This window comes from Vipera berus (genome assembly GCF_964194415.1).
Source record: "Vipera berus genome assembly, chromosome: 1".
In the NCBI taxonomy this organism is placed as follows: domain Eukaryota; kingdom Metazoa; phylum Chordata; class Lepidosauria; order Squamata; family Viperidae; genus Vipera; species Vipera berus.
The window spans coordinates 215,366,729-215,382,075 of NC_138202.1; the positions used below are offsets into that span (position 1 = coordinate 215,366,729).

General features: G+C 37.2%; 1 protein-coding gene across 2 annotated transcripts in view; it reads left to right on the forward strand.

The window, feature by feature from the left end:
• NBAS (NBAS subunit of NRZ tethering complex) overlaps positions 1–15,347 on the forward strand; it is a 178,954-nt gene that overhangs the window by 130,079 nt on the left and 33,528 nt on the right. For both annotated transcript variants that reach the window (XM_081317067.1, XM_081317068.1), the window contains exons 42-46: positions 924–1,034; positions 4,753–5,003; positions 7,623–7,957; positions 11,750–11,971; positions 13,758–13,960. In XM_081317067.1, the coding sequence (XP_081173193.1) occupies positions 924–1,034; positions 4,753–5,003; positions 7,623–7,957; positions 11,750–11,971; positions 13,758–13,960 (1,122 nt within the window). The remainder of the gene's footprint in view (positions 1–923; positions 1,035–4,752; positions 5,004–7,622; positions 7,958–11,749; positions 11,972–13,757; positions 13,961–15,347) is intronic.

A 15,347-nucleotide genomic window follows, 5' to 3' on the forward strand; every position in this document is an offset into this window, starting at 1 on the left:
TTCAACTTGCCCAAATAAATGTATGCAGTTAGGACGGCTTTTCAGAGGCTTGGTCAGACTTTTTATCTTTTATCTTCTTCAGCTTTTTTTTACTGTCAACATCAAGAACAAGAATTATAAGGGTGTGAAGAGAAAATGCTTGTTTCTGCCCAGGAGAGTGGGAGTTAGTTAATCCCTACTAGTAATGCATACTGCAGCTTGAGAAGTTTTATATCTAATGAAAGTCTTTTTGCTTGACTTCAGATACATAAATAATGTTCCTGGGATTCCAAACTATAGCCGCTGCTGATTTCACATTAATAAAAAAAATACTGAAATGTGAATAACGCTTTCATCCATTTTTTTAAAAAAAAATCTACTCCTTTTCTTGTGAGCAATATGTTTTATAGTATTTTTTTTTAGGGGAAAATAAAAAGGGATGAAAGTTTAGTTTCTGAAGAATTTGATTGCAGCAGGATGTTTCAACTTTTCCAGGCCATAGAACTCATTATTTAAGGGAAACCTCTGAACCAAGAGGCAAAGCTCCAGCAATGGAAAATTGGCTGTGTTCAAGTTAACTTTTGGGACTGTGGGAGGGGGGACCTGAGTCCCTCATGGAACTTAGGGTTCCATGGATAATTTGAAATACCCTGGCTTAGAGGAATAGATCCTACAGACACTGTTCTGTATTATTATTATTATTATTATTATTATTATTATTATTATTATTATTATTAATTATTATTATTATTATTATTATTATTATTATTATTATTATTTATTATTATTATTATTATTATTATTATTATTATTATTATTATTATTATTATTATTATTATTATTATTATTATTATTATTATATTATTCCAACTGGTTTTTTTTTATTTAATAGCTATTAAACTTCTTTTTTCCCCACATGTGTATTGTGACTTCTCATTAACCAGAACACTTGAAGAAAATGTGTACAGTATAGCTCTCTCCTTGGCTCAGCGTTATAACGTCCCATTCTGGGAAGTTCATATGACACACTTGGAATTTCTCTTCAGCGACAGCGGGTAAGTATAGAAGTCTGTTTCATTTATTTTAATGGCAAGTATCCAGAAGGTGGCACTCAAGTGAACATTCTCAACCTCATTAGCTGAGACAGTATCTATAGTTTTGTGCAGAAATATTCAAATCCTTTTGGGTTTTCTGAATGTTTGCGTTCTTTGAACGTTAGAGTTTCATGTGGCTCCTATTGACATGTGGAAAGAGTCTGAATAAATGCTTAACACTTGTTCCGTATTTTTCATAAACAAACTAACATGCAATTTCAGTGTACTAGGGCCACTCGTAAGAATATTTTATTAGGCATTTAAGGCTAATATGTCCTATATAAATTTCACAAACTTTGTCTGGTTTTATTACAATTTAAGAGACACAGCATAATCACATAAAATAAATTTCTAAAGTCCTCCAATTTTTATTTTAAAAATATGTTTTATCAGTCAGGAGTAGGTTCCAAATCCATTTTTAAAGCTCTGGGACTTTATCACTCCACAGTCAGAAACTTGACAAAATAACTCAAGAGCAGAGTATAAAGTTACCCAGAAAAATCACAAGAACCTGAAAATAACATCCAGTGATCTATGGGCCTCTCTTCCCCGAGTCCATCTTCAGAAAAGTGTGGTAAAAGTGAGATTGATAGGAGAGTTACAAGACAGAAGAATCTGCTTACTAAGAAGAAGATTGATGCTGATGTTAACTTTACTAAAAAAAAGACGTAGCTGAACATTCAGGCCTCGCTGGACAAATGACTCAAACTTGGAAATTTTCAAGCTACATTGGTGTTGTTAGATCTACTTTTGTGTTATTCGAGTAAAACACCACATTTTACTGTAAGAGCCTCATATTCATTGTCAAGTATGCATATGGAAGTGTCATGGTTTGGGGATGCTTACTGCCTCAGGACCTGGATGACTTACCAGTACTTAAAAAAGCAAGAATGCTGCTTTGTATCATAGAACTCTATGGGACAATGTCAAGCCATCTACCCATCATCTGCAACCGTAGCACAAGTGGGTCATGCAGCAAGGCAGCGATTCAAAATATACAAGTACGACTGCTAGAAAAGAAGAACACCAGATTAATTGTTTTTGAATAGTTAAGAAACCCATTTATCATATATAGAAATACACATGCATTGTATATGCATTTTTTCTTCTTATTTAATGAATAATAGTAGTCCTGGACTTACAACCATAACTCAGCCCAGAATTACAGTTATAAGTTGTGCCAATTGATAACTGGGTCATCATGTGACCATGCCCAATTTTACAACTGTTTTGCTGTGGTCATGAAACAAATCCATTTTACCCAATGGGTGTTTTCTGCTAGAAATGAAAGTAAATGCTGGGGTTTCCAGCCAGAATCTTCATAAATTATGGTTACTTGGCTGTGGGTGCTGCAAATAGCTGTAAATGCGGGGTGGTTACCAAGCACCCAAAATATAATCGTGGGGGAGATTTATATAACCGATGTACAGTGGGATTATATACGCTATATAAACTGGGAGGGCACCATCAGAACTTTGAAAGTAGGTCACAAGAGGTCATGGAATATTATGTGTTAGGGTGCTTGCTTATCTGCTTGAATTGTATACTAGCTTTGTTATTAATATTACAATGTTGTGAATGTGCCTTTTAAGTGATTTTATAAAAATGAAATGATAAAAATTAAACATCATCCGTTTCACGTTAGAGTACACAACCTGGTGCCTTCCATATGTTGTAAGTGTCCAGCTTTCCTATCTTAAGTTACCATCATAATGGCAAAGCCTGGTGAGATCTACAGTCTTAAAACGTAGAGATCAGATATTTCTGATATTTCTTTCTGACACGTTGTTCAGTAACCTTTCTTCCTTCTCTTGAAACTATTTGTTCTTTACACCTGGAATTTTAAGGGAAGGAAAAATAGATCATGACAAAGTTTTCATATCAGACCTATTTGCAATGTGCCTTGGTTAACAATTTATATAGCTATATCTATATATTTACAAGCTATATAGATATATAGCTTGTAAAAATTGCCTTCGTGTGAGATGAGAACCCAGTTATAGGAAGAAGAAGGACTGTTGGTATGTTTGCCACCTGGAGTTGCATATGGAAAAAATGGCAGGATAAAAATCTTAAAAATTGTTGGCAAACTACTGTATAGGTTAGTAGGTCTGAATCCAGTCTGTGTTTGTCTGTCCTTACCTCATTCTTCATTGCACTGATATGTAAGTTCCCTTTGCAATGACACAAAGTAGAAAGCTACAGGCAAATTGGCTGAGTGCTTAATTTTCAGTATCTTTAGAAAATCATTAGTTAATATATAGGTCCTATTGCTGTTGCATATAATTTCAGGAGAAATTTAGCTACAGCAGCATGTACACGTTGCTAAGCAACCACCTGGCTTAGATAAAAAGAAGCCTGCTGAATGTTGAACCAATTTTACATCAGTAAGAAAGCCATCTAATAACATGGACCTGGATGAATACTTAAGTGATTCACCTTTGACCAGGGGGCTATGAGGCATGGAAGCAGATAGTGAGTGGAAACAGATGGTACTTCTTAAAAGTACAAGTAGAAGCCTAAATGAAGTAGGGATAAAAGCAAAAGGAAAACAGTCCTATTATACTGTTATTATACTGAATATTTCTTATACCATTATACTGAATCAAGATCACGTGAAGTAGTAGTACCGCTTTACAAAGCCTTAGCAAGACCATATCTGGAATACTGCATCCAGTTTTGGTCACTACATTATAAAAAAAGATGTTGAGACTTTGGAAAAAGTGCAGAGAAGAGCAACAAAGATGATTAGGGGACTGGAGATATAAACATATAAAAACAGTTGCAGGAATGGGGTATGGCTAGTCTAGTGAAAAAAAGAAACGGGGAAGACATTATAGCAGTATTCCAATATTTGAAGAACTGCCACAAAGAAAGTGTGTGTGGGGGGGTCAACCTATTTTCCAAAGCACCCAAAGGCAAGACAAGAAACAATGGATGGAAATTAATCAAAGAGAAATCCAATCTGGAATTAAGAAGAAACTTTCTGACAGTGAGAACAATGAACCAGTGGAACAGCTTGCCTTCAGAAGTTGTGGGTGCTCCATTGCTGGAGGCTTTTAAGAAGAGACATGACAGCCACATCTCTGAAATGGTATAAGGTCTCTTGCTTAAGTAGGCGTCAAGGTCCCTTCCAACTCTGATTATTCTATTCCATTCCATTCTGTTCTGTTCTATTCTACCTTAAAGTGCAGCATTATTAGAAAAGCACACAATTTTGATTCATGGACAAAATCCTTACCAAAGCAAGAAATTATATTTAGGGTTTTTTCTTGTTTCTATTGCTTAAAATCAAAATTAATTTTAATAAATGTTGTCTTGCACCATTTTCATTGTTTCTTTTATTTATTTTTTCTTGCTATGTAGTACTACTGTTCTAAATTAAAAATAAAAGCTTATAATTATTAAATTATTAGAGCATCGTGTTTAAATATTTGGATTTTTTTTAATTACGTCCTTCACGAAATTGCTGAGTTTTTAGAACTGAATAATTGTGCTTATGAGCTAAACAACTGGTTTGCAGATGATAGCTTAGGATTTTATTGAAAGAAGCTCTCTTTTTGAAAATCTTTTCATACTTAATATGGATAACATCATCCAGTATTTAGCAAAAATTAAATTGATAAATTGATTAAGTGGGTGGTTTTATTTATTACATTTTCTTTTGCTTTCCATGCAGTTTGTCCACAGCTGCAATAGAAGACCGGGCAAAAAATCTTGCTCTATTTGAGACTCTGAAAACTGTTCCCAAAGCCTTTCATGAGCATATGACCAAATATGTATATCCTATCATTGAAGGAAAGGATCACCAGCGCTTGCTCTACTATTTCACACTTCTTGAGAACTGTGCTTGTTCTGAATTTGTGAAAGATACCATCAAACTTGAAACTCACATACGACTACTGAAAAAATTCAAGGCGGTTGCCCCAGGTACAAGGTGTTAATATTCATAACTGCTTAGCAAAGCTGGATGTCTTTAAAGATTAGGCTGCAGTTCAGCACTTATTTGATGAATTTAATCTTCTGTGTAGTTGCTTGTTTCTGCCTGAGATTAGTTTGTGAGTATCAGAGAAAGAAAGCTGCATGTGGAGATCAATTAATTTGGTGATTAATATACATTACTTTACAGACTGGTAATTGATACTGATTGATAATATTTTTGTCATGGCTTTGTGCTTTACAGTGATGGCTTCTTGCAGATGAACACAAACACTGATGTTCATGGATGGATGGATGGATGGATGGATAGATAGATAGATAGATAGATAGATAGATAGATAGATAGATAGATAGATAGATAGATAGATAGAAAGCACCATGATTGGCCATCTTGATAGAACAGATTAGGGAGGAAAATGGGAAATGGACAAGATTCTTGTATATTTTTTTAATAATCTAGTCTTCCTATGGGGAAATATTATCTTAAATTCATGGTAATACTACATAGGTTGACTTGATTCATATTATATATGGGTTAAAATGTATATTTTATATTGAGATAGCATCTACTGCCTCAGTTTGAGCATTAGACTGATATCCCAAGACTTTAATGCCGACTACCATTTCTCAAAAAATGGTTTTGTCATTTTTTCTGTTATTCTTATTTTTTTTTAAAAAAAAAATGGTCCCAGAAACAGTGCAGTAATCATATGCATAATGGCACTGCCGGTGTTGTTGCATATAACCTTTGACGTTTTTTTGTTTGTTTTTTTTTAGTTTAGTTGCCTATACATAGAAAAGGCTGGGAGCTGCTGCTTTAAAACTCTCTGGGCTATTCTACCCTATTAGACTGACCTGTCCAATATGATGGGGAGCAAAATCTTTTTTTTTTTTTGTAATCTGTACCTTTCAGGTACAAACAGTGAGGCAATAGAAGATCCACTTTACCCAACCTGCTTTTTCCCATTGCAGATGGATTGCAGGATGCACTCCACCTATGGTTTGTTTTTGTTTTTTTAGCTGAGAAAAGATCAGGCCAGAGGACTATCAACCAGAGAAGACATAGTCAAATCTTGATTCTTTCTTCCTGTCCAATGCATATTTTTCCCATTGGGGAAAATAAATAATGAAATAATGTGAAGAGAGTTTAGAAAATCATGGCTGCTCACATCATTCCTGTTGAAATGGGCGACATTTAGGACAGGGCTTTTCAACCAATGGTACGGGGTACCACCTGGGGTACATTGGCACCCGGCAGGTGGTACGTGACCATACTAGAAAAGTGGTAGCGGGGGAGGGGAATGAGCTGAACCAATGGCAGCACCGCACAAGCCTGAGCAAGAGACAGCTGGAGCTGCAGGGCTGTCAGGGCTCAGCGGAAACGCCAGGATCAGCACCAGGTTCCAGCTGGAGCTCGGCGCTGATCCTGGCGCTTCTGCTGAGCCCAGAAGAAGTGTCGATCAGCTGGAATGTTGCAGCATCTCCAGGGTCTTGTGATTTACATTCAGATGCTTGGCAACTGATTTATGATGGTCACAGTGTCCCAGGGTCATGTGAAGTGACCAAAACCTGCTGCAGCAGACGGGAGGGGGAATAAAAACCAAACACCCACCCCCACCCCACCCCAATCCTCAACAGAAATGCTCACAACAATGAAAACCTCAGACAGGAGGAGGAACGCCGCTGGGCAGGCAAGGCAGGTGTTTTGCTCGGCTGTGGCTTGGGGGGCACTTTTTTCAGTGCCATTGTAACTTCGAACAGTCACTAAGTAAACTGTTGTAAGTTGAGGACTACCTGTACTTCATCACTTTTTTACTTTTTTCTTTTTTTTGGTCAAGTTTGTGACACCTTGCTAGGTGACGTGATACTCAAATGTTGCCATATCCTAAAAGTGGTACAATGGGTGAAAAGGTTGAAAAGCCCTGATTTAGGAGAGGTGCACAACTGATGTCATGAAGTGGTTTTAATGAAGTTTTGGCCCTAGATAACATCCATTTCCCCACATGCCTGCTCCAAGTTCTAGCAAAAACTTACAAAAATATACTGAAGTTATGGTTCATTTTTATTCAAGACATGTCCCATGGGATTTATTTCTAAACAAACATGTATAGGAATGTGCCATCTAAGAAAGATTAAATAGAACATAATTCACCCACATCTATACCATAGGTGAACTCCTCCATCCAGAGGTGTTTTAAACACAAAATTTAATACACATGAAAATGCTTTTTAGTGCCCTTTGAACATATTGATGGCTGGTAAGAATGTTATAATGTGTAATTTTGGTATAGGAGTAGTAGTATGAGTGGCAAATTTATATCACTTTATTCTGCTGTAACAACTTTAAAGCTCATGAGGTGGGAAGTTATATGATTGTCTTCTTTGAGGCTTTGATATGCCTCCTTCTTTTTCTCTGCCTACTTGTTTCTCTATTAAAACCTTGCACAACATAATATTCCGTGCCCTAAATTGGAGGAAAGTATACTGTGATATGATGAAAATTATGCACTAGTAATAGATCCCAACACCCATAAATAGTGCTTCACAATTTATTGCAGTTTCTACATTGTTGATCCATAAGGGCTGTTGCTCATATATTTCTGCTAATAGGTCTTAATTATAAAAAACTAACAGAAGAAAATGCAAATCCTCTGGAAGCTTTGGATCCTGTCCTCACAAGTCAAAATATTCTGCCTATTTCCAAGCTTGTTTCTAAAATCCCAGGAAAAGATGGAAGGTTGCTTTCTTCCAGCTCTGTCTATGCTGCCTGGATTAAAAAACTCTTCTGGAATGGGGATTCCCATCTGATTAAAAGGATTCCAGAAACCCCATCTGAATGGCTGCATTCTTATGACATTTGTGCCAAATACTTCGATAGACTTTACCCAGGAGATATTATCAATTTTCTGGATGAAATTACTTTTTCTTCAAAGGCTGTCACCAAAGTAAGTATTACTTTACAACAGCGTTATGTGTATGACTTCCTTTATTAGTCTAAAAAGTGTCAGACAGAGACAAAAGTTGGGTTTTCTAAATAGTTCGGCAAAGCACAGAGGAAAATATATTGAAAGTATCTAAACAAACTATCATTAAAATAATTCCAGCACTTGAATGTGCTCAAGGAGAGGCTCATGTAATGGAAGTGATTGGATCGATCCAAGTTGACAAAAAAAATTAGGCTACTTAAGAGCAATAATGTATTTTCAAGAAGTCCTGATTACAGGGAGTTTTTCCAAGCAACTTAGCACCGCTCTCCACTCTCTGCTCATTGGATCTCTGTGTTGTGATAATGGCCCTCATGTGGTAGGTGGCCAAATCCCTATGTGAGAGTCAGAATCTATCAATGGTTCTTTTATGCTTTTAGTTCTAATGTGGGTCCCTCAAAGCAAGGCTGGTCACTGCTACATCTGACCCATTCGCTTGCACCCGTGGTTTAACTGCATCTGAGACAGCCCTGACAAACTTCCATCATCTAACCAATAGCCACATTGCTTTCGGTTTATGGGAACTAGGCTCCAATATATCTGAAGGATGTCTGGTTTAGGGGTCCTGATCTAGAGGATGTACGGGTAGTCCTCGACGGACGACCACAATTGAGCCCAAAATTTCTGTTGCCAAGTGAGACATTGATTAAGTGAGTTTCGCCCCATTTTACGACTTTTCTTGCCACAGTTGTTAAGTGAATCACTGCAGCTCTTAAGTTAATAACACAGTTATTAAGTGAATCTGGCTTCCCCTTTGACTTTGCTTGTCAGAAGGTCACAAAGGAGATGGCATGACCCCCAGGACAGTGCAACAGTCATAAATATGAGTCAGTTGCCAACACATCTGAGTTTTGATCACATGACCATGGGGGATACTGCAGTGGTTGTAAATGTGAAAACGATTATAAGTCATTTTTTTTGTGCCATTATAACTTTGAATGGTCACTAAATGAACTGTTGTAAGTTGAGGACTATGTGTAAAGGACTAATGGAAAGAACAGATTGGGAATTAATCTGTTTCTACAATACTGAGTTTAAGTTCAGTTAGAACTTAAATTAACTGGCACTAGCTTCCTAATGAACAATATTATATTATTAAAGGGACTCCTTTAATTTCATATGGACCTTAGTGATAAGGTATTTCTGCGCCTGGCAACAACACATTCCAGACTGAGATTTACACTGGTGTGACTGTACAAGAGAACTTTATCTAATTGAGACAACAGCAACCAATAATCTTCATAGCATTTCTCTCTGTCTCTAAGCCACATGTTAACTTAGCAACTATTGTGCTTAACAATCTAGTCATTGGAATAGAACTTTGTCACTAAATGAGAAGTGGGTGTATTTGGCATCAATAGCATTCTGCAAAATCATGTGATAGTGCTTGTAACTTAAAACACATGTAGTATTAAATAATATAAATAGCATCATAATTCTAGCCATTGTCTATCCACTGCAGGATGAAGGCCTCTTCCACATGTTTCCAATATGGTCCTGAGTTTTCTTTTGCCAGCTGGGCCTGAAATACGCAATACTTGTATAAATAGCATATACTGGTATATATGTACAATAAATTACATTTTGAATACAATAGAGTATTCAGAAAGAGAATTTGTGAAAATGCATGCATATGCACACCGAAAAGAATTATTTGTTTGGGAAGAAAATCAGTCTGTTTTTTCATTAAAGAATTGGTTATTTCAGTGCAGAAATTAGTACACACTTTTAGAACGTAAGTAAGGCAGATAGACAAATGTAAATAGAATAAGGTAAACTATTACTCAGTATGTGGAGTAGTGAACAACTGAAAGTCCTGATTGCAACTCTATTGGACTTAAAAGAATAGAGATTTCTTGCAAACTATTTTCAGCCTGAGCTTTTGAAAAGGGATTGCAACTGCAAAATGCATTGAGCCATTATACAAAACTGTGATAAAAGGTTTTGAAGATGATCTCTTTCTTTTTGTTTTGTCTGACAGGAACTCTCAATAAGGAAAGCTACCAATTTGGAATTAAATAAATTAGTAGGATAAGGATCAGGAGAATTACAGGGATTTTGATCAGATTTGGTTAGCAAGGCTGGGATAGGCAATTTGTGACTTTGTGAGGCCTGCTGAAATGGATAACTCAAGAATATATGACATACCTCCCACCAGGGCAAAGAGTTACAGTTTTAAAATAATTTGGAAAAAAGGGTAGCAATGGGTCCTCTTAATTTTGACACCCTTAGTTTAAAGCTAGTCCTGAGTCACATTCTAGGTTGCGTCCAGGCACCCCACCCGCCTGTTGTGTGCACAAGGCGGTGAGCATGCGTGGGCCGATGGTGTCCAGGAGCCCCGTGCAGCACAGGTAAGTCCGAGCACAGAGGCAGGGGGAGACAGGTGATCCAGATGTGCTGTGGGGCTGCCCGGCTCGTGGGAGGTGCAGTTGCAGGCAAGTCGAGAGACAGTGGGATAGAGTGGGTGGCGCATCAAGATCACATGCCGGTGCAGCTGTGCGAGCCTCCCGGATTGCCTGCCTCCCCCTGCCTCTGCCTCCGTGCTCAGACTTACCTGCGCTGTGCGGGCTGTGACTGCTGTCAGACACTGTCAGCCCCACACGCTTGCTGCCTCCTGTGCTGGCCATCCTCACACACCCCCAGGCTTATTTTTGGGGTAGGGCTTATATTAGGCATAACCCTAAAAAAATCAAGCTAGGGCTTATTTTCTGGGTAGATCTTATTTTTGGAAAATGGTATTTTTTTTTCTAGCTGAATTGTGAATAATGTATAAATAATACACTCCTCTCAGTTTCGGAGAGTATAGTTTTCTGAATTCTTTCAGAAAAAACAGGAAATGCAAATGTCAAGCAAGGGACTTACATAAAGATGATTATATACATTTCTCTACAATACTGTAAAAAATAAAGATTGATATTCACTATAGATATAATGACTAAATTTACACTTTACAGTAACCCATATTCTGGGTGAATACTTAAGGGCTTAGTATGTTATATGAATCCATCTTAATTATAACCATGACTAAACAAACCATGGCTTGTGTGATGAACTTAGATGGTTTACATTGAGATTTCAGGATTGTAAAAGTTTACCTGTGAATCTGTGAGGAAAAACTTTCTGGTTTTTTTAAGTCATCTGGAAGAATTCCTTGACTGAGACACCGTAATTTTTTTTTGCCTGAGAAATTATTAATTATCTGAGGTAGAGGAATCTGCAGCAAGCAAATATATTAATATTATGAAAATCCCAATATGTAGGTGCTTGAAAACTCATTTGGAGAAAAAATGAGATTGCTAAATCCTACTGCCTTCCTGTTTACTTGTTAATCCTTTTCAGCTCTTAACTCAAAATACTATTTTAAGTGGAATATTTCAACTGATAGTTTCAGAGGCATTTGTCAAACCAGTTGAAGAATGAAGTCTTACACTTTAAGATTTCTACAGGCTATTATAAGGAAGGAATAGTTTTGTCTTTGTGTGTTTTTAAATGTTTTTTTTAAAAATTAGATAATGGAATTGTTCAAGAGAAGTAGCATGGGATTAGACTTTGAAGGCAAAAGCTCTTTTCAGAAACAATTTTTTCTCTTGCTCATGTTCTGTTATATTTAACACATTCTGTTTCTTTATTAAAAAAAAGAAAGAAATCTTTTAACCAATGTGTTCCTACCCCCGATTCATGTGCATTCAAGCATCACTTGTACTCTAAATGCTAGTGACAATTTATGATGAATTGAGCATTATCTTTTCTCAGCTGTCAGTCGATTCCCGGGTAGAGATGACAAAGAAAGCCATAAAGTTGATGAAACATACAGCTGAAAAAGCTGGGAAAAGGGCTTCTGAGGGGGACCTCACAGAAGGTGTGGCTCACAGGCAAATCGCTTACGAAGATGTTTTGAATCATCTGCAGCAGTCCCTTGCACATCTGGAAACCCTTAATCATAGTTTTATTTCTTACCTGAAAACCAGTGACCAGGTAAGTGAAAAACAGCAGAACCAAATCAAGATTTTGTATCATATACAGTAGAAACTCTGTGCATTTGTTTTTTTTTAAATACATTTTCCCATTCACCTTCATTTAATTTTGTTTCACTCTGTACAACATACCATAATAGTAGCCTGATTTAATTTCACGCTAAAATAATTCAGGTGACAGAATCACAGTTTTTCATTTCTTTTTAAAACTTGTAAAGGTACTCCTCACTTTAGCTATGGTAATTGGGACCAGAGTTTCTATCACCATCTGACACTGTCATAAAGCTCAATATAATGTGACTGCATTGCTTAGTAATGCCAGTTCCTAGTTACCATCTTTAAACGAGGACTACGAGGGTCATTAAGCAAGGACTTTGTGATTGTGGCTCTCAACTTTCTGCCGGCTCCCCTGTTGATTTTGCTTGTGGGAAGCCAGCAGGGAAGGTTGCATATTGTGATTACATGACTGCAGGACATTGCAAAGGTTGGAAATCCAGGATGGTTGTCAAGCTCCCAAATCACGATGAGATTAATTACTGGGTGCATAAAATCTACACCTATTCACTGGCTACCAGTTCTTAGCCACATACTTCCCCCGCACTTACGACGACAAGAAGCTCTCATTTGGGAGTATAGTAAGATCCTGCTAAACTCCTCTCTACCCATTCATGCCTATACCTCTGATCTCTTAAGATGTCGATTAAAGTCAAGAAATCCACCAGTCCTCACAGCGCTTAAGCTGCAGGCCGAACATCAGAGCACTATACAAAAGTGGATGGAAGCATGGAGTAGCTATACCTCCCAAGATATTTCTGAGCATATTAACCCTAATAGTATACCTCCAGGATTTAATCTACCCCGACACATATGGGTGACATACAATAGAATTAGAACGACTCATGGGGTGTGTGCTGATTCTCTGTATAAATGGGGAAAGACACCTTCAGCACAATGTGATTGCGGGGCTCCCTGACAGACCATCCAACATATAGTGAGGGAATTCACTAATAGAAGATACCCAGGAGATTTTAAGGACTTCCTTTGTGTAACAACGGGAGCCACTGACTGGATCTCCAAACTCGAAATTAAACTCTGAAATGTTATTTCTGTTTTCCTCTTAGGTTTTATAATTGCTTTTTTTTAAAAAAAATGTTTTAACTGTTCTAACTTGTAAATATGAAGTGCTTTTAATTCCGTGTGTGACCAGCCATACACTAAATAAATAACGATGATGTGTCCCTCAGGGTGCTGTGATAGACAAGACTTCAAGAACCCCATTGCAGCATTCAGCATTCTCAAGTTTGAATGGTCATTGAATGAGTGATTAAAAGGGGATCACCCATGAAGGCAAATATACATGTCCCAGGACAATGTGTCCCAGATTGGTTCTTGCAGGATTACCTGCACTTATCTTTAATGGCCGCCTAGTTAGGCAGCTAAGAGTTTTGGACTCTGCAATAGTTTGCTTGATGGTAATTTTTTTATTATTATCAAAATTTTAAAAGTAAGGTGGAAAGGAAGTTGTGGATGTTTTTTTATATACACAGAATATAATACCATAAATATTCCTAAGGTAACCATTATGAGATTAATTCTTCAAACCACTTTGTGCAGTGGTGGGAATAATGATTTCTGTCATAATCTATTGGAATGAAATTTGAAGCTTTTTGTTTTCATTGTTTCTGAAAAGGTTATTTCCAGATTAGCAATGAAATCTGGGTTTCAGAAATAAATATTGAGTTATTGTGACTTAAACTTGCTTACATTTAAATGGTTTCCCCCTATAGAAAATACTGCAAGAATATGGCTATCAATACGATATATCCCGGTCAGAAAAAAAAAGAATCCATGAACAAGCTGTAACAATGTGCTTAGATGGACAACCTTTGAGCATGATAAAAACATTACTGGATGTTGCTGTTGGAGATTTAGAACTTTCACCCAGGGATATTGTTGAGACAGCTCTAATCAGAGTGATAGCTGCTTTGAGGTAAGTCAAACTTAGACTTAGTAGACTTAGTACCTGGTGGCAAAACCTTAGTTGGCAATCACAGAGGTCAGACATTTCTTGTAGTTGGTTTGCACACATCTCAGGAGGGATTTTGTCCCACTCCTCTTTGCAGATCCTCTCCAAGTCATTAAGGTTTCGAGGCTGACGTTTGGCAGCTCGAACCTTCAGCTCCCTCCACAGATCTTTTCACTGAAACTCCACTAGGTGAGATCTTGCATGGAGCCCCAGACTGAGGGAGATTGACAGTTATTTTGTGTTTCTTCCATTTGCGAATAATCACACCGTTGTCACCTTCTCACCAAGCTGCTTGGCAATACTCTTGTAGCCCATTCCACTGTTGTATAGGTCTACAGTCTTGTCCCTGACATCCTTGGACAGCTCTTTGATCTTGGCCCTGGTGGAGAGTTTGGAATCTGATTGATTGATTGCTTCTGTGGACAGGTGACTTTTATACAGGTAACAAGCTGAGATTAGGACCTCTCCCTTTAAGAGAGTGCTCCTGATCTCAGCTCGTCACCTGTATAAAAGACACCTGGAAGCCAGAAATCTTGCTGGTTGATAGGGGATCAAATACTTATTGCACTCATTAAAATGCAAATCAATGTATAACTTTTTTGGAATGTCTTTTTCTAGATTTTTTGTTGTTATTCTGACACTCTCACTGTTAAAATAAACCTACCATTAAAATTAAAGACCGATCATTTCATTGTCAGTGGGCAAACGTACAAAATCAGCAGGGGATCAAATATTTTTTCCCTTACTGTATGACAATAAATTTGGTGAAAAGAACCTCTGAATAATGTCATGCAAGACAGTGAATATATGGTATATTTTGCCAGCTGTGGTGTTGGTTTTTTTCAGAGCAAATCTGAAACAAGTTGGCAGCAGATGTCACTTCCTTATATACTGACTGTATTTAATGGAGCAGGATGCCCACAACCAGTCACTAATGGCTAAGTAGATGACAGTTGATAACACTTCTCCTCATTTAAATTATTTGGATGTTTATGAATACTTATCAGAGAGGCAATTATTAGGGAGGCAATAGAAATGTCAGCACCTATTCAGTCTTTCACACAGCATTTCCCCAGAAGTCGTTTCATCAATAAATAGCAGCCATGAAAACGCACACTTCATTAACAATACCAACTGTTTATTTGTTGTACTTTTTGCTATATTTTTCAGATTATAAACTGGAGTTAGCTGTGGCATGACCACAAGTATATCAACCATTTGATGGGCTTCTAACTATTTGACTGAATGTTAACATGAAAATCGCTTAACAGTCTAGATACTTCTCACATAATACTTTTTTTAAGAGTGAATTGAAATATATTACTTTCTTTTTAACAGCAAGCAAGTCTTA